Below are 20230 nucleotides of genomic sequence, written 5' to 3'. Positions count from 1 at the left end.
TAAGAGGAACAGTTTAATGAGACTCATTTGTTGGTATATTCACTATATTGTGGTAAAACATATCAATCAGAGTAATATTTTGTCTTTTTAAATAGTGTTTGAATCCACGCTTGAACGAATAAATGGTACCTGTTCGTTGATATCCCTCCAGTTTTTACTTTGCCCTTCACTCAGTACATTATCAACTACGTTAACAAAATCCTGAAGCATGAAAAAATAACCAATTTAGGAAGGATTTAAAAAAAAAAAAGTCTCATTAAAAGTTGAAACACAAAACAATGAAACAAATTTCTTACGTTATCTGGAAGTTTACTGTTGGCTACATCCGTTGCTTGTAGAACTTTATCCAGGAGGCCAACTGTTCTATCTACGTCACCGGAAGTACCAATGTGTTGCGCAGTCCAGTTACGCAGAGAAGCCATTTGTTTACCCACAACAGACGATACAAAACTCGTATCTACTATGTTGTTGGTCAAAATATCGTCCAGCTGAAAGCAAAGAAAATTTAAAATCACATTTTTATTTTTTGATATGTTTTTAGAAAGTACTAAAAAAATGATAAACAAAATCATACTGGACGATGAAATGTTTTGGCAACAAACCTGTTGGTTCGCTTCGGCAATATCTTTGTCCACACAATTGATGGTAACTGTGCGCTCCCAGGTACCGTCGGATTTACAGAGTTTGCTAGCATTTCCTTAAAATATGAAATTTTACTTAAGGTATCAAATAGACACAATACCGATGTAGATTTATGTATTAATTGTATCGGGCTTGACTGACATGCGGTCAACTTTGCAATGGTTGAATGATGGCATTCCAAAAAATGATAAATCTTACAAAACAATATATCAAATAGCTTGTACAATAATTATTCTACAATTCTAAACTTAATGGCATTAGTGGGTCTAAAATACTACAAAACGTTTTGCATGATGAATGCTAAAGATTGTATTATTGCTTTATGAGGTGTAAAGCTTGGTTTTAATAAACTTTAGTTACTGACCTACGTAATTTTCCGGACAGAGAGCGTAATACACCATCCCTGTCACTCCGACCTCCCAGTGAATTCCGTGCTCATCTACAGTCTTCTTACATCGTAAATCATCTACAAGGAAATAAAGTAAACTGTTAGAGCCCGACTGTGTGAATAGTTTTTTGTTTTTTTTGAAATCGAACACATTTGAGTCCGGATTTTCTCTGTACCTGGTGAGTACACAAAGACGTCCGCGGCGGCCTTTCTGGTTCCGTTCACCCCTAACACACTGTACCTCAGGCGACACACGTACTGACCCGCCCGGTCTTTCTGGACATTGGAGATCGTAAGCATTGATTCATTTTCTAAAATTCATATTTTGAATAAAAATTAAAATGTTCATCTATTAACAGCATCCTCATCACTTGTAAATTCTGAGTACATGTATTTATTTAACTTTCAGTTTTTTAGATAGATTATGCATGTAATCAACGTTTGTGAAAAGTTTTCTTTATTCCCAGATAAAATACATGACGGTGTTACCACAGAGAAACTTACGTTGCTGTAACAACAGTACATCCCTGTCCTTGACCCACTCCAGCGTGGCCGCCATATTGCTGGGATCCAGATTCTGCACAGAACACGTGAGTACGACAGCGCCCCCTGTCTGGACACTGACCGACAGTGGGGACACGGTGACCACGGGTAGAGGAACCACGGTCAGGGAGACGTTCACCGAGACGCTGACCCCGAGCTGTGGGAGGCTTGCCACTACCACCGCGGACCCTAGAAACGAACACAATATACCAATTTACCACATGTACTGACATTTAGAAAGAGTTATAGGTGTTGCAAACTACATGTACACCACTTTATATGATATTTGTCTGCTTTTGGCCGTAAACTGGAGATATATATTCAGATATGTTCTGTTTTGTTCTGGGCAAAATTAGTCTCAGATTAAAATGTATATCTTAAAATAGTGATGCCCGGTTGACTATATGTAATGTGAGTGTTATTGTACCGTTATAATACTCTCTGGCAGACTTTATCCTGAGTCTGGTGGTGTAAAGTCTGAAATAGTCGTCTGCAACATCCGTGGTGATCTCCACGCGGGACGAGTTTCTGACCTTCAGGTCATTCCTGTACCACGTGATATTCAAGTCACTCTGCAAGAAGGACGTTCCGAACACGATCTCCACGACAACTTCTTCCTTTTCAACCGTCTGATAGTTAAGTGTAGAGTTTTCCATCAAGAAAAGCAGTGTTTTATCTAATATAAAAGTAACATACATGTACGTTCAAGATCCATGTCCAGTTAGAAGACAATTATATAATCATATAATATTATATAATTTTCCTGGTCTTACCGATTTCGCAAAAGCTTCCCTCGTTATTGGGGAGACACTCACAGAAACCCCAGGTTTTGTTGTTGGTTCTGCATGTTCCTTCATACAAGCACTTTGAGTTATTGGAACAGTAATCACCTGTAATTATTTTATTACACTCGTAATTTTTTGAAACCGGCTCACAAATACTACTGGTTTAATTGTAGCATAATCTAAGGATCCTCCATTCAGCAATGAAAAATGATTCTTTCACAAATATATTGTATAAAGATATTGTAAATGTGGATTATTCATTGTCACGTACATTATGCTTTGTGCCATATTAACTTAATGAAATATTCAAATTCAAAAAAAGTCCTTTAAATGGTTTCCGTGATCAGTTACTAGTACATGTAATTTAAGTTAGTCCTAATATTTGTTTTCATAATACATGTACTTGCCTAGTTTGCAAATCATGGCATACATTGCATGTAGATTGCATTTGTTTTCTTTTCTACTTCTATGACATATCACTCAAACAAATTTAAACTAACTTTTATTCTATAAACCAGGGATAAACTTGTAAATGATCACTACAAAAGACGCTTAAATGGTCGTAAGGACGACCACATGGTGCTTTAAGCAGCTTGATATCCCAGTGAAATGTAGATAGGGTCCTAAACATACCCCAATCCGTAGATAGTTACACATAGTATGCACTAGAATCTTTTCTTCGAATAAAATTGTTCTTTTTTATGGTTGTTGATTTGTTCCTGTTGCAATTACCAGCTAAAAAGATTGCTCAACATCACAAGCACATTTGTAAGGATTAGACACGTTTCCCTTGCCATTTGTTAAAATGATATATTGATGTTCAACTTTGACAAATGTGGCCCAATTACGAAGTGTCCTTACAATTCTTTCTTCATTAATCACGGATTGCGTAAACTGTGCATCATACATAGAATAACAGAGAGAAGAGTCTAGATTATTCTTCAAATTCGTTCCATGTCCTTTACCATTGTTCCAGGTAACACACATGTAATACGACAAAACTTTTTGTGCAAATCTAAATAATTTTTGAAACACTACAATAGGATTACGATTACATTACCTAGTTCTGGACAACTGATGTCTGTTAAAGCGTCCGTAATATTCGTGGAGTTCGCGTAACATTCACTGGGCAGGGCGAGTCCCGATCTGTTACAGGTCAGCCCCTCAGGGCAAGCTAAACAGGACCGATTGTTCGATTGGCCTCTGGATGGGTTGTACGTAGACGGCGGACATTGAGTGAACAGTCCCGTCCCTTCCGGACAATAGTGTCCGACTGGGCATATATCTCCCCCGTGTCCGTTTAAGGGGTGGGGAGTGACTGATCTTCCATTGCAATAAAATCCGGGTGAGCAGGGCCCGGAGGGAACACTTAAACCTTTATCCTTGCAAAACAATCCCGGAGTACACTTCAAACAGGCTTTCTCTGTTCCATTGCCGGAATAGGGATTAAAGGTTCCGATTGGACATGGCATCGGACTCGTCCGGCCGACCGGACAGTAGTATCCTTCCGGACAGATAAATACACTTGTTCCATTCGGACAAAAATATCCAGCAGGACAGCTGATATTGAACCCATTTTTACATAGATTTCCAGGTGGGCAATCTTCACATATTCCATATTTGCGCGATCCATCTGGGTTACTGCATGGATTTATTGTGGGCTCCGCTGTAAATAGGTAAATTTGTAACAACAAAAAATAATGAAAAATTTTATTTGACATTATTACCTCTTTATAATATATATGTATCCCTTTAACCAAGAATCAATTAAATGTTGGTCATACCAGTTATGTACTATGCAATATAACATATAATATTTACCAGGGCGTAAGGAACACTCCACACTTAAAGAGACATTCTCAGAATTGCATTCGAAAGGGTATATTGATCCTTCTGGGCATGTAAGGTTTTTTGGGCAAATTTCACATTTTGAACGGATGGAGGTCGGATTGAAAAAGCCCTCGGGGCAAGGAATCGGCTGTCCCGAACCTCTTGGACAATAATGACCAGGTGGGCATAAATTCCCCATAATTCCGTCATCAGGGTTGGCTTTGGTTGAACTTCCGGAACAATAAAACCCGGGAAGGCATGGGCCTGTGGGACTATCAAGGCCCTTGGAGAAACAGTAGAAGCCCGGTGGGCAAGGCAGACATGCTGAACTGTTGACACTTGCATTGGCTGGGTTATAGAACCCAGCCTTGCATTGCATCGGGTAATGTGGTCCCCTCGGACAGTAGTTCCCTGGACGACACAACTCAGCCTTAGAGGACCCAGGTGGGCAGTAGAATCCCAGCGGGCAGGGCGATTTGTTCCCGTTAGCACAGACGAAGCCCAGGGGGCATGATAGACAGGGATTGTTCCTGTTTTCTTGACTTGCGTTGTTGTTGGCCTTCCTGTAGGTTCCATTGGGACAAAGGTTATCATCTGTAAGAGATTTACTGTTAACATTATCCAAAGCAACCCAAACATACAACTTAACAATTTAGTTATTTTTTCTCTGTGTTTTTGAATACCGGTATTTGATTTGTTTTATGTTCATTTATCCGCATAAAACCATGAAAATGTAAATGATACATGAGGACAATTAGACAACATACGTTACGAATATTCTGGTCAGAAGTACAGAGAATATTAAACAAGGATGCCACAAGTAGGATGGACACAACTTTGAAATATTCAGAGAATTTGTTAATTAGTGATTTTTTAGGGGTGGGGAGTGCCATTAGGTTCCGCGAATTTAAGAACGGTTTTTCTATCATACAATGTTGAAAAAATTATAAAGAAGAATTTTCCAAATGTATTTGTAGTATTGAAGTATTAAAAGTCTCGAATTTCAAAGACATCGAAATGATGCAATGATTCTGTCTTACCTGTGAATTCTGCGGTTATAGGAGCCGTATTGGTTATGGGTGCACACTCATTCCTGTCTGAATACAATGGTTATAAACGTTAACAAATCTAGCTCTGTCAAAATATCTGATTTTTTGTTGGCTATAAGATATTACGAAATAGATTTTTTTATGTCAAACTGTAAAAGAAAAATTGTTTTTTAAAACTTGGTTTGATAAAAAAAAAGCCACTTTACTCGCTACAAAAATGGTCAAATTATCTTTTTTACAAAAACGACTAGTGGTGGAAAGATTTTTTTTAAAAACGGAGTGATATTTTAAACTGGTCCTTTTTATTGCTGTCTCTCTTGGCATACTCTTGCTTTTTTAAACATCAACATACTTACCATAGCAGTAACGCTGGTTACATTTGGGTACGGGTTTCAGTTTGAAGGTTAAGAAGGTCGAGCAGTTCTTGACCTTGACGTGGAATGAGTCCTGGCAACAACTGAACGCCGTCCTCACACACATCTGTCTCTCTACTATCCCATCAGCCACCGCGGGGTAGGTACCTATAAAAAGGTCAAGGTCAACCCTTAAAACCATAATTCATTGAATACTTTAAAAATATTGATATTTATGTTTACATTAAATGCTAATAAGATTATATATATTTGTTATACTTTCATGTTAAATACTGAAATCTGATTGGTTAAGACGCAGTTAATAATATTTACTATTACCCTCAGCGTTAGCAACGCACTTGGCAACGGGTAACATTAAAAAATGTTACATGCGCGAAAATTATGCGCGTACGGTTCGCTGTAGAATTCACGTTATTCCTATATAAAAGCAGTAAAATTTTCTTAAAAATTTTAAAAAACACATTCAGTATAACAAAATAAATAGTGCCTGTTTGGGAGGATAACAGTTGAAATTGACACCCCTCGAAAACCATTGTCAACCTCCGCTTCGCGTCGGTTGACAATGGTTTTCTCGGGGTGTCAATTTCAACTGTTACCCTCCCAAACAGGCACTATTTATATAGTATGATATTCTTTGGTTAGTTTTAAGTTCCTATTTGATGAATTTAGATCTTTTTTAAGAACTTTAGAAAATAATGTTAAAAAATTATGATGTTGCAAATACTGTACTGAGTTTAGTCCTACTGTGTGTAAAAAATAAAATATGTGTTGTACAATACAGGTGTCCACATAATCATACAGAATCCACAATTCAATATCACGTGACAATCACGTGTTGTCTGTTACCCACCATTCATCCATATAGGGTTGTCTGTTCCACACCTGCTCTGCCTGGGACACTCTCGGTGAACCCTAAGGGTGGTCGATCCGTCGGACGAGTGAAGGAGGTACCAACCCTCGACAATGTTATCATCGCAACGAGGCTCAGACTGGGATCTACGACAGGCGGGTGACCGGAAGCCATCGTCTGTCAGAATGTCGTGTTCGAATGTGTTGGAACAGGGGTCTAAAAGGGAGATATTTTGTTTGAGGTTGTTGTCCTTATTATAAGAAATAATGTTCTGTCTATGTCAAAGACTAGTAGGTTGGTCAATGAAACTATAAAGTAATAAAACGAGGATTCTCTCCATATAACCAGTCATACGATACGCTGTCTTTTCTTGTACAATGTACTTGTATTTTGATTCAATCCATATACCAATATACAATCATGTATATACCAATAATATTCCTCTTTAATTTCTATTTTCAAACAAGAACCACTTAAGGTTTTTTTTGTTACTTTTTTTAATGAAAGATTTCATTTTCTTTATTCCTGAATTTAAGGACTTTTATGATGTTTTTAAAGTCTCCTTTTTTCTCTCAATGAACCATAATAAATCTGTGTAAACAAGGTATCAATATAAAATAGTCAATATGCAAACAGAAGCTTCAACAAGCAACATGCAGTTATTTGCTTTGCACTAATGAAACAAGATGACATTGTTTACCTAATGGAACTCTACACAAGCTTCCGGAAATAAATCTTCTTTTAGCAAGCTTGATCTTTAACACTTATTCATCATTTATTGCCAGACATTACGAAATTAATACCTCAATCTTTGTATTCTATGAATCCGCACGCAATGTCGCAGCCTTGTTAGTTAACAATCATTCGCTAATTTGCACAGTAATCAATTACAATTAATTAAGTTGTAAATGATGCCTTGTTTCATTTCATGCTAACGATTAATCTTGCTTTTGAATTTTTTTATTACAAAAAATTCCGGAAGCGTAAGTTCAACATTTGTCAACTATCTGTACAACCTGTAAGCTAATTACAAATTATAAGTGACTCCTGAATTTCAATTTCTGAAACAGATGACAAGATTTTTGTTACACTTTCACGGGATACATTAAATTTTAAAGTCGTAACTATCAAATATTTCGGAATTGTGGTATTTGTAAAACATACATGTGTATTCTTTTAATACAAAATAAATGTCCGAGAAGTTCAGTAGTGGTTTTTGCATTGTGACGCAAGTTCACAATAAAATGATGACATAGGCCATCTGTGATATATCACTCCAACAACTGTGGATCATCAAGGATTGTTATGGCTTTGATGATCTTCAAAGTCAAGGCATAAAACACATTCTGGGGCACGAGCGGTCGCTAAAAGCGCACCAGAAAGACGCCAAGGTTTACTGCTAACGTTGTGCCGGGTGCCTCAGGAAAGATTAACGCTATTCACCTTTGAAATGTGGGCAAAAACTAAATGCTCGTCAAATGCGCATCTTTCGTCGTGTCATATATTCTCTGACTGCATGATAAGTGTATAAAGTAACTATAACTCGCAAAGCTTTTTAACAGTCATGTGTGTGACAAAAAACCATACATATACATATAGCCAGCTGTAGATCTCTATAATGCCACAATTCTGCGAGTTTTATCTGATGTTTTTAACTTATTTACAATGAAAATAGTTTTTGTGAGAAAAGCACTTTTTGTCGTTTTTATCGATACTCAGTGTATGTAGGAAACAAAGTGTTTAAAAAAAAAAACGGTGCTTTAATTATGTAAATGTTTTAACTTGATGTAATATTATATAAAAATTCAATACAAGCTTGTATGATGTTCCCGCAATTACAATTGTCAGATCATGGAGTAGCGTTATAATTTGATTACTCCAAAATTGTGTAACGTCTGTTGTTGTGTTCATTATGTATTGGCCTTTGAAGCCACCAGTAAAACAGGAATTTTTAAACATTGACTTAGATTTTACTTTTATAGTCATACATGTGTTCAACTTCATATTGTATTAAAATCATAACTTAATAGTAGTTCAAACTTTAAATATTAGTTTGATTTCTTCAAATTATTAATTTCCATGTCAAATTTTAGCAAAAATTCAGGGAAATTATCATATATCTGTTTGGGACCCAATATTTCCCAAAAAAAATGGCTTGTGATATGGGTCACAAATAAAATAAATGAACATTTTAGGTCCCTATCTTTATAACCAAGTGGTTTTCGGATGATTGACATTACTATTATAATTTCAGGTGCCAACCTCCTTAATTGTTGCGTTTCCTCTGTGAATGACATGCAACTGATATACTCGATAAAAAATCATAGCTTGTACTTTATATCATCTATAATATATATGACTGCCGTCATGAGAAAAGGGCCCTTATCTTTTGACGTCACAATGCTCAGAAAACGACGTCAAAGTTGCGGCATTGTAAACGCAGTTTTTTTTATTTTCTGTTTCTATTTTATTTCTGCGTCTGTGCTGTGTTTTCTGAATAACTAGAGTCTGGCCTTGTTTTAATACCGCGATTTATATTTTTTCAGTCAAATATTACATGTTGATTTGAAAAATAAACATTTGATAAATGAAATATACACATGTAACGTCAATATCTACACATTTTGAACGCGTAATATTGCACACAAGTTGATGCTGAGACGTCATAAAATTGCTGCTTTTGCATCCGCTATGAAACTTTAACATCACATTTTACATTCTAGTGTGTGATGAAAATATGCCTTATATCATTGGGAAATCACTTTTTTTTATAAATCATTGTTAGAAACCGAAGACCCATCTCGCATACAAGTATAATTAAATGCGAGACTGGTCGTGGATTTCCGATGATGATTTATAAGGTAATCTCACAGGGGCCAAGCCCGTTTTAACATTCATTTCAATGTAACCATTTTAACATTCATTTCAATGTAACCATAAAATTTATTTATGGTTACATTGAAATTAATGTTAAAACAGGCTTGGTCCCTGTGGGTAATCTGAGTAAAAAATATACAACTTCAGTTTGCATGAGCAGTACATGTATAATTTAATAAAAAAAAAAAAACTACACTGCACACTGGGGTTGAAGGCTGAGGCATACCGAATCGATGCAGAGCAGTATTGTTCAAATCTAACAGTTATCTGTGCAGTATTTACTGTGAAACAATACAAGTCAAAATGTTTAAATCATAAGTTTGGAAGTTCACCTCACGGGAGACGATTCTACACTTTTTAAATTAGTTGGAAGGAACACGAGAGAAGCGGCTATATATGTCTCAATGATAGTGCTACAGCCAACATACTGTACAAAATAAATTTTCGCATATTATTATACAAAAAGATGTGTGTAAAGACAATACTAGCTTATGTTTTTATTGATTTTTATATAAATGATGATATAGAATGTCATTATCATGTACATCGGAAACAGATGTTACAGAATTTTTTAAGCACATCACTCCACTAAAACAACTTAATATTTTTAGTTGCAAAATAATCGTTCATTATCTAGATGTTTATCATTTGAATCTGCAAATATTATTCGTTTAAGCGTGGTTTTCCGGTAAAAAAAAAATTGAAAAGTGGTCTTAAAGAGTGAAAAAAAGAGTGCATACATGAATACTTATTTCCTCGTTCGTCATAACAATCACATCGCCACATGACATCAGATCACAAGAGAAACTTGAATTTGGTCAGAAAACAGTAAAGGTTGCTGATTGGTCAATTTTTTGGAAAACAAAAATATGATACGAAATGATTCTAATCTTTTATGAAAACGCAGCCCCTATCTACTGTCTGGGGGAGCGATTGATATCTTGTTGACGAAATCGAAGGATAGGCGTTTGTACACAACGACAAGGTCCTACTTCCGTAGTTCTAGAGTTCACAATCATTGCTCATCTCTATTTAAAAAAATATCACAATCATTGTGTATTTCTAAAAAAACGTTTTTTGAAAGATTGAATAATATATACACAATCCTTATAATTGTATTTCATGAACATTGAGTGAGGAACCATTTTATTTGTGTTAAGGAAGCTATGAAAAACCTTTTAAACTTATGAACTCTTACTATAGCATTTGATGAAATAGAATCAATTTGAGATGATGCAGAAATATAACAAATAATAATTATATATCAATTATAGAATTTTGAAGAAAAAAAATAACAAATTGTCTGCATGTTATTTTATCGACATTTTACAGATGTTACTTAAATCAGGACGCCAGGATTTCCCGCTCCATGCATAGATAATTACCTGTCGCGCATATATAATTGTCTAGCAATGCAAATAAGGTGGTATTCTCTTATCTTAACAATATTTTAATATCCTGTACGGTCTAGAACATTTTTAACATTTTTAGATCCATCATTTTAATGCAGAGCAATGTCAAAACGATTGCATAGCACAGATCATCTGCAAATTGTTCTAGGCATGGGAATATTTCTGTTTTACATGACTAATTTAGTCTTAGATAATTTTAACATAATTTCATGTACAGCTTTGATAATAAATTGCAGATTAAAGTTTAAATGAAAACCTGCAGGGTTTTACAGTGATGTCTGGCTAAAAGAACAAAACATGGCATGCAAAGTTTTATCTTCTAAAAATGGAAGACAGTGAACTGTGCTTGCAAGCAGCCAATGAGTTGGGTAAAGAAACACCTGTAAGGTTTAAGATTCACTTAGTATCTCAAATAACTTGAATACCAACAAATCAAAATAAAATGGTCAATGCTGGGAAAACCAAAGCTAACAAACGGGTGTCCATGGAATGTTCCCTGGGCACAATCGTGTTAACTTAACCAGGTACATGCAGGTGCGGCCGCGTAAGTGGGTGCGTTCGTTTCATGGCATACTTTTAAGAAATTTTTAAAAGCACTGATTTTTAACAAAGGTTGCTTGCTACAACTGAGGTTTGTAAGAAAAATTCGCCAATTAGTTCTATGATAAGAAATAATCAATCTTGATGTCTACCAAATTTGTAGAAAAAGGTTTTTGTGTTTGATTGCAATGTAAAAGTTTACCACATATAAAAGCTGTTGTTAGCTAATTTGTGGTTTGAATCTTTCTACATTCCTGGGATTTGCCTGTAGTCAAGTTTACATCCGAGCTGAATTCTTCCAATCTCTGTTTAATATGATTTTATTTGTCCGCTCTCTTATGAGTTGCTGGAGAATTTTATCTAGGATTAAGATCGCCATTCTTCTGACATTTTTGTACGAGACTATACCCTTTACTACCATTTAAATGCGCAGTTGAACAGAAGTCAAGAGACTATATATCTTTTAGTCCCTGGAAAAACTGAGTAATAGATGGTGTATATAAACACTAGTAATAAGATCAGTCGGCTATTGGATAATAAATAAAAAAAGGAATTATCATATGAACTGAAAATTTCAGTGGTCTAGGTGTTTAATCTATTGAAAAGTCAGAATTTTCCACGGGAATGACTGTACGATTCTTTTGATTGAGGATGTTGTTTATCAGATGGTTGGAGTTCACTGATTAAAAAAACAACTTCCTTTTAATTTAACATTGGGCATAATTCAAATCAAAGTCTTGAGTGATATATACACTGTGCGAAAATAATGAAAATGCACACAACCACGAGGACTTATTATTTTTTTTTTTACAATTGTCATAGTCTTTTTAACTTTTGGGCGTTGGCTAATTGACACTCTGCATGTAGAGGACTTTATAACCAAACATCATTTGAACAAAGTTTATAAATTCCTATACCTCAACGATTTCATCGCTTGAGTAAGTTTTTTTTTTCAACACCTGTTCATATCTCTTCAAAGAAGCCGCCAATGAAATCAATATGATTCATAAATTGTATATATATCTACGTTATCGTTTAAATATGGCGTTAAATTAAAGTTATGCACCAGGTTTTATTGAACCTCACAGGGTACACGTAGTTACTACCTATATGTTTGGCTTTTTTAAAACCACACCAACGTAAACTTGTATACAAGGCAATGTAAACCATCCTCTTTGCCACAGAATTAACTTGCTGTAAGAATGGCCATAAAACTTTTTAAGTGCACATTTTACTGACAGCCATACCTAATGAGGGTGAATTTTCCGCACTGCTAGCTTCATGGGTCGTTGAAGTCGCCTCTGTTTGTGGATCTTTCGGAGCATCCGTGGCGAAGTCCTGACAATATGAACACCTGATTACAATTAGCAATATAATCCCCGATATCACTCTCACATGTTGTCTGTTCATTCTCGACATTATCCTACAATATAGAAGGAAACATCTATAACATGTTTGTTCGGAAAATACGGGAAGAGGCGTTGAAGAAGCGACTAGTGTTGCTAAATCTCGCGCGGGGGACGGGGGCACTCTGACAGATGAGTCAAACTGTCACCGCCAGGGGTTTTTAAGGTTCTCCATACTTCACCTATTTCGTCTTTATTTCGAAACAGGATACTGACGAAAAACATAGGTGTTTGGGAATGTATTTTTTACCTACACAAGTTCTATAATTACTATATAAATAACATAAGTGACCTACCTTTCATAATGAGCCGCATTCATTGGCGGGAATATGTAAATCACAGAGAGAGAGAGAGAGCTAGGGTGGTGTTGATGTGAAGTTTATAAGTTCAGATAAGGTTTATTACACGGGGTCCTTATTATCCTTAGAAAACTGATCACAATGTTTACACACAGTTCGCGAGACACTCCCATAAAATATCGTAATATGAAATTACAGCCAACTTCTCAAACTTTAAATTGAACAGTCAATTCCTCTTACAAGCAGACTTTGGGGTGGGCGTATGACTTCGTATGTTCAGTCGACGATCTCCCACCCAAGACAAGGGCTGGTTTTTAACTCCTTAGTCACTGGTTCCCCTAAGAGCGCGGTAAACAGTCCGAGAGTGAACGTACGCCCCTTGTTCCTACGATACGCTTCAAAATCCCTTGATGACGCGTGCCTGCAATTATTCAATTTTGCCGTATGTGATCAATTATAGACGAGAAAATAGTTTGTGTTTTTATGATTAATATCCAAAAAAGCAGAGAAAAATCAGTGGACCATGTCAAAAGTTGAACGGACGACTTTCGTTTGTGTATTTCATTTGATTATTCATTTGGAGCAAAATCAGAAGGGGGGGGGGGTGTACACTTAATTCATTCATCACTGTTTTCACGTAATATATTATGAACTGAACGTATATAGATGTTGTGCATGTGACGTGTGTCGTGATCCGTCAAGCCTTGTTTTCATTGTGCATATTCCCCCGGGGACAACAACTTCCGACTCAGACTCACGGGACACTGTGTCAACGTGGTTTTTTATTTAATATAAATGCAACAACAACAAAAGACCTATGTCCTTCAAGGTTTTGCGCCTCTTTCATTTATGGCGCGAAAAAGTCCTTTTTTTTTTTTTTTTCACAAAAAAAGAATCTGCACTAAGTTTAATTGATTCCATCCTCGAGCCACAAGCATCATACACGCCCCTCCCAATTCCATACATTACAAATACAAGTTATATGGGTCGCACTAGGTGCCTTCACAAACAATTAATATCAAATGAAGGACTCTCGACGTACAAACATGTAATACGTGTACTTAACATAGTCTACAAATGATGAATTTCCGCGGATATAAAGATCTTACAGTAATGCCGACTATTAGGTTGATAATTCCTCTTTCCTGTATAAAGTTATCTTGGATGACATTATTAAAGACGGATATATAAATCACAAACATTCCGGTATTTTGACAACTCTTGCAATTGGCTCCTCAAACTCGAGAGTGGGCGTTTTCACAATTTTGATATTCTTATTTTTGGTTTACTTGGAAAACCCCTGTGTCATTAATTAAAATCTCCCTCCCCCAGAGAATAAAAAGATTAGACTATACAATTCAATTTACATTTGTTTATCAATTGCTGTTATTAAAATTTTATTGACATTAAATTGAATAATTTTGCAAATTTTAACTGATAATGTTTCCGTAAAAAAAAGAGCGGTGAAGCGAAATCTTGACTTGCAAAATGGGCGCGTCTTAAATTTCAATTGTTTTAAGTAAATGTAAAAACAGGGGTCAAGCAGCTCCCTTTCCCACTTTAAAGAAAATCAGCTTTTCCCCGTATAGTCACATGTACATTTCAGAAACAAAGTAGACCCCCCCCCCTTCAAAAAACCCAAACGGGCATTGAAAAAGGAAGTGAATCTACTCTCCATCTCCCAATATAAAACAAATAAGGGAAAAAATAAACACATAAACAAGTACCAAAGTAAACATTTTGAAACAATCAATATTCATGCATGCTTCCTTGTGCGCCTTCTATATGGGCCGACGGTTGAAAAAAAATCAAACCATTAATAATCTATCTCCTACTTTAATACTAGTATGTGCGTATAATTTTGACAGTTTATTTCGTCATAACATTACATCCTTCCTCTCTCACCCTACACTTCAACCCCTACCTTTCAAAAGAGGAAAAATCTCTTCGCGTGAAGCAGAGTTTTGTACAGAAGAATATTTTTTGGCTTGTTTTTGCCTCGAACTAAGAAAGTAAAACGCCCCACCCTGCTTGTTAATATATCTTCTATAAATTTCAGAGAATAAACTCGGGTATTTGGATGTTATCAAAAGATAATTAAGAATACGTTTAAGCAATTTAAATCAGTTTAATGTTTTTAGTTCAAAATTTCAAATACATTCATGACTATTTTGCTACACTAAAATGAATGCGTGTTAAAATTTTGCTTATATTTCTAAAACAAACCCCCCATTTTTGTTTTTTTTAGATAGGTTGCACTCTTTTTAGAATACCAATAACCTCGGGTATCGATTATAGTCTTTCGACTTCCCAGGTAGTCTAGTGGTTAGGATTCCGCGCTCTCACCGCGGCGGCCGGGGTTCGATTCCCCGTCTGGGAATGATTTTTTGCACCTCACTCTTTCCAAACTATTTTTTTTCCCCAACAACTGTACGCATATGGAAATTATATCCTGGGAATTGAAGAGGGAAAGCTTGTCATTTATTATCAAGCTTGATTTATCAGCAAGAGGCAAATATTCATACATTCTAATACATAGATAGTAAAATACTATATACATATTTAAAAAAAATTGACAGTATGCAAAACTACACCATGAACAACAATAATGTCAGATACTATCAACGTAAACCTTTTATGTAGATATAACTATTTTACCCAGTATTTTCAAACTCAATCTAATTCATTACAGACAAATGTACATTTTTATTGATATCAATAATCTTAATCACACCAGCCTGTTTCACACATACTCTGATTTTCAGCTGCTTATTTCCCAGACCCCTTATTCAAATGAGTAAAACCAACATCAAGTGTAAATACCTCTTTTATTTCACCCTAAAGCTGTCACAAACACACATTCAGATTTAAGTCTCCCTAAATTATTGAGTACACTCACATCAAGTGTAAATACTTCTTTTATTGATCCTAAAGTTGTAACAAACACAAGTATGATATCAGAGTCTGGTCACTGGGACTCCCTCCGGTCTAGATGGAGGCAGACTGACTCCCGTCTAGATGGAGGCACTCTTGAGAATGTCCGTGTACAGCTTAATTTTAGATTTGAGGGACATATCTATAAACTTGTCCCCGATGGTCACCGTCATTCCTCCCACCAAGCTGGGGTCCACCTGTCCAAAAACACACCAAAAGTCACTTAAACAAGCATAGGAGATTATACACCTATAGATTTAGATTTCATCATAATGAATGCATTCATTATATATATGTAGTAAATATGGACTACATAATTTTTACACATAGTTATTTCAAATATATAATGAATTTCAGGCAAACCTTGTTATCTCTTATTTAAGGGGACTTGGAAATTTTTTAATCCAAAGGATTTAAGAACAAAGAGGTGATAATACATAACAGATGTTGTTACTTTCAATTTGTTTCAATATATTCTGGATATCAGAGATGTAGATGTTGGAAATACCTAATTTCAACTTTACTTTGTAATTTCACCATGCACAATTTTTAATGAAGTATAGCAAATAATAATATTAAATACAGCAATATGTTTTCTGCTGTTTAATAAGCATTTGAAAACCTACAGCCAGTTTCATGTATATTAGCAACCTTTGGCCAACTCATTGAATTTTTTAGTTCTCATGAATAACTCATGAACATTATCTCATGGCTCTTTCACACTTTAGATAAGGATATCTCAGTAACTGCATCAATGCTTTGGCATGAATCATTAAACACCTACATGTTTTTATAACATGATCTTTTTTATTCATTATTCCTGAAAAAAACTTATAGGGCTTTCTCATTAGCGGATCAAGAAGAAAAATATTCATAAAACAAGAAAAGTTCTTGACATAGCCTTTGAACAGTATTAGACGTATAAGAGACTGAATGCGGATTGGATGAGTGTGCTGATTCTCCTGCTGCTTACAGAGAGCACCTGTTGAACATCCTTTTACAGGTGCTCTGTGTCTGTTACAGCCCTAATACAGAGTTAAGACAAGGTTATCGTACCTCTGTCTGTAGATAAAGTTTCTGTCCTTGCTGCAGGAATCCCTCTAGGATACCATTCAGCTCTTTGCTTGTGTTAGCATCCAAAGCCTGCAAAATTGAAATGAAAAAAATACTACAAGTGTGGAATCTGAAAAAAAACATTTACATACCTGTAGGAGCATGTCAGATATCTACTATAAAACACTATGGATATTGCGTAAAAGTACATGTTTACCAATTTTCTACATCTTGAGAATCAAATTACTTGTATAATCCTATAACAAAAACTTCTATACAAACACACATTGTCAGGCATGCAATAGGTTATTTCCAGGTCTAGTTATTTCCAAAGGGATTTAAAGAAAACAATTAACCAACAGTCCTAAACATTGTTTAAATTTGTACATAATCTAACAAAGAGATATTGAACTCCTGTTGCTTCAATGTGTTAAATTCACATGTACTTAAAAATAAGGTGTTTTTTTCTATTTCAAAAAAAAATTCAATGGAAATTTACTCATAGTTCAGATTGGTTGTTCATGATTTAAGAATATACTGGTTTGAAAATACCGACCTTGGCAGTTGTGACTTTACAGATGACCTCTCCCCTATGCGCACTCATAAGCTCTAGGTACAAGTTAATGACATCAGTCAGCTTAGAGAGCCTGCCATTGTCAGCCATGGTGTCTGCAAAAATAAAACCCTTATGAATATGATACATCTTTTGTAATTCAGGAATACTGCTAAATGTATTCTTTTGTTTTCACTGGTCACCTGAGCATTCAACTGTTATTATTGTCACTTGAGACATTTCGTTGTCCCATTAAATGAAAAAGACTTAAAATATTAAACTGGTGATGGTAAATGTATATATAGGGAAAGTGGTCTTCACAAAGCAAATGTTAAGTTTACTTTCATAATTTACTGAAATTACTGGTACCAGATCATCACTGTAATCAATTAACAGAAGTCAAGACTGAATTACACATGGTTCAAATGCTTATATTAATTCACAATGCTAGAATATACGATATAGAATACACACAAAACAAAGAGACTTACCAAACAGGTTCTGTGTTACTTTTGAGTAGCTCTTCTTTTTCACAACAGACTGAAAGGCAGCTAAAAGTAGAACAAAGTTATTTTGGAAACAACCTGGGATTCTTTCTCTGTACTTTTATTTACAAATTCAATATTAAAGTTTACTTTTTTTTCTTATATCACTTTCCATTTAAGATAAAGAAAAGTTTGATTACCCAACATCCCCCCCCCCCCCCCCCCCCAACAAAGAAAAAAAATAAAACATTCACCCAAACAAAGAAAAACATAAAACATTCACCATTTCTTAAGTAAAAATTTGTTGTTGACATGGTCAAAGAACTTACTCTTCTTCCTATTGGCATTTTCTGTGGGATCAGCAAAGAAGTCCCTGAATTTGGTATCCTTCTCCCATAGTTGCTATGTTAAAAGAGAGAGAGAATCAATTGGAAAATGCATACAGCAAAACCACATACTTTTCTCTAACAGCCAATTTCACAAAACAAATTATACATTTTTGCCAAACTTGTTCAAAATTGGCTACTTCAGAGACATAAATAACATAGCTCTTGTAAATCAATAAGGTAAATACATCAGTGCAGTTAGATCTCAAAGGTGGCTGAAGATGGAAATAACTTGGAGAAAAAAATATGAAATATGATAACTAGCTCTTGCTATTTACAACATGTACAATCTAGGGCTGCGTTTTACAAAAGAACTTACGACTTAAGACCAAAATAATGAATGCTAATTAATCATTAACTAATCAATTATTTATTCTTATCGCTGGAAAATATTATTATGGGAATTGAAATATTTGTAAACAAATGGTTTAATGTCAATTTTGTTCTTTAAAGATCATTTTACCAGACTGTAAATATTTTTGACTTTGTTATAAGTTCTTTTGTAAAATGCAGCCCTGCACCACTACAAAAAAAGTTTGTTAGTTGGTTCAGAAGAAAACACCTACCTTCACAGATCTAAGGTCCTTCTCCACAGAGTCGAGGGACTTCTCCTTGCTAGCAGCTGAGTAGAGAGCTGAGGCATAGCTGCCAGTCAGACCATAAACCTGGACGGGGGTCTGCAAACAGAATCATTGACTCAGGTTAAAATCCTAACTTGTGCTGCATGTATAGCATTTGGTATTACTTTACAGATGCATGAGCAGGCCTCCATATTTAAATTGAGCAATTGACTTACATCAGTAAAGATCATTATGGGTACCCAGATAATAGAAAATTGAATTGAAAGTAGAGAGTCAGAGAAATGAAGCCATGTTGTATTTAAACAAAAGATATCTTTCTAGAGTAACAAACATGGGAAACATCAATTTTGACCTTTTTTTAAACATCCGAGATCAAAAATTGACACATAGAATTTTATAAAAGAATATTTAATAATGAAGTTAACATGTCAGATTACTTGCTCAGATGGTAAGCATGATGCACTTTTTCTTCAGAAATTTTTATTATCTAATTTAACAAAAATTGACTCCTGTTTGGAGGTAATATAGGTGTTTGACCATCAAATGGGATAAAAACCACCAATGGTGGCCCGAGTGTGTTCAACATGATCACAGCATCTTAGTGCACCTGTTACAGTGTATAATGAAAAATAATACATACCTGTACAAGTTTGTTACATCTGACTGAAGTACTGAATGTCCTTGCCTATTTAATGTCAAGAAAACAACATGTATTTCATGGCATTAAAGGTCAACTGACTGAGAAAATTCGGGATATACTAAGTTGATTTAATTTCCTCGCGTTTAAAACGCATGAAAGGACAAACATGACAATAAAATCAGAAATTTACAATATCGTGTTCATTTTATGTCGTCTAAAAAGATTTCTTTGATTTATTTGGAGCATAGACCGGTTGGCAGGGAATAAGAAAGGTCAAAGTTACAATAAACTAAACAATAAGTATAATTGCGAATCTTGTTCTATGGTTAAATTCCAGCAATACGATGGTCAATTAAACGAATGTAAATTGAATTTTAGCGTTAACAAGTTGCAATTAAATTGTAAAAAGTTGCTTACCAAAATTCCCAGTCCCGAAGTGGCCATTTTGACCGCTGATGTAAGTTCACCTGAACGTTTCAATTCGTTATTCATTTATTAGTTCGTCCTTTAAATGCAAATTGATGCACGTGCAAAGTGAAGAATATTTAAAGGTAAGACATTTCATAGTTTAATTAAATTATAGAAACCATAACGAAGAACAAT

At 35.2% G+C, this 20230-nt stretch overlaps 2 protein-coding genes and 1 non-coding gene across 3 annotated transcripts in view; 1 reads left to right on the top strand and 2 right to left on the bottom strand.

The window, feature by feature from the left end:
- Nucleotides 1-13513, bottom strand: part of LOC128182732 (uncharacterized) — a 39578-nt gene extending 26065 nt beyond the window's left edge. Inside the window, exons 1-15 of the mRNA XM_052851466.1 lie at nt 12993-13513; nt 12538-12713; nt 6462-6677; nt 5594-5758; nt 5229-5285; nt 4180-4782; nt 3419-4024; nt 2347-2463; nt 2001-2249; nt 1535-1762; nt 1207-1341; nt 1007-1108; nt 603-697; nt 297-488; nt 130-201 (exon numbers count right to left, since the gene is read on the bottom strand). Coding sequence (XP_052707426.1) covers nt 130-201; nt 297-488; nt 603-697; nt 1007-1108; nt 1207-1341; nt 1535-1762; nt 2001-2249; nt 2347-2463; nt 3419-4024; nt 4180-4782; nt 5229-5285; nt 5594-5758; nt 6462-6677; nt 12538-12713; nt 12993-13015 — 3036 coding nt within the window. The 5' untranslated portion in view covers nt 13016-13513. The remainder of the gene's footprint in view (nt 1-129; nt 202-296; nt 489-602; nt 698-1006; nt 1109-1206; nt 1342-1534; nt 1763-2000; nt 2250-2346; nt 2464-3418; nt 4025-4179; nt 4783-5228; nt 5286-5593; nt 5759-6461; nt 6678-12537; nt 12714-12992) is intronic.
- A 1790-nt stretch (nt 13514-15303) lies between these two features.
- Nucleotides 15304-15375, top strand: Trnae-cuc (transfer RNA glutamic acid (anticodon CUC)). The gene has a single exon. It is a non-coding gene; the product is annotated as a tRNA-Glu (tRNA).
- Nucleotides 15376-15897: 522 nt separating this feature from the next.
- On the bottom strand, nt 15898-20151 carry LOC128182726 (ATP synthase subunit O, mitochondrial-like). Its single transcript, XM_052851460.1, has 8 exons — nt 20045-20151; nt 19628-19672; nt 18973-19083; nt 18350-18422; nt 18027-18086; nt 17539-17651; nt 16986-17072; nt 15898-16126 (listed from the first exon to the last, which is right to left on the bottom strand). The coding sequence occupies exons 1-8, from the start codon at nt 20117-20119 to the stop codon at nt 16010-16012; spliced, it is 681 nt and encodes a 226-aa protein (XP_052707420.1). The 5' UTR covers nt 20120-20151; the 3' UTR covers nt 15898-16009.
- Nucleotides 20152-20230: the final 79 nt, after the last annotated feature.

Source organism: Crassostrea angulata, chromosome 5, assembly GCF_025612915.1.
Source record: "Crassostrea angulata isolate pt1a10 chromosome 5, ASM2561291v2, whole genome shotgun sequence".
Taxonomy (NCBI): domain Eukaryota; kingdom Metazoa; phylum Mollusca; class Bivalvia; order Ostreida; family Ostreidae; genus Magallana; species Magallana angulata.
This window is presented reverse-complemented; position numbering and strand designations above follow the sequence as displayed.

Bases quoted from the DNA above. Each gene is read 5' to 3' on its own strand.
- LOC128182726 (XM_052851460.1), bottom strand. From the start codon at position 20,119: ATGAATAACGAATTGAAACGTTCAGGTGAACTTACATCAGCGGTCAAA. The intron at 19,673-20,044 runs GTAAGCAACTTT...GACATTAAATAG, and splicing joins CTTCGGGACTGGGAATTTTG to GCAAGGACATTCAGTACTTC. The intron at 18,087-18,349 runs GTAAGTTCTTTG...TTCTACTTTTAG, and splicing joins AAATGCCAATAGGAAGAAGA to CTGCCTTTCAGTCTGTTGTG.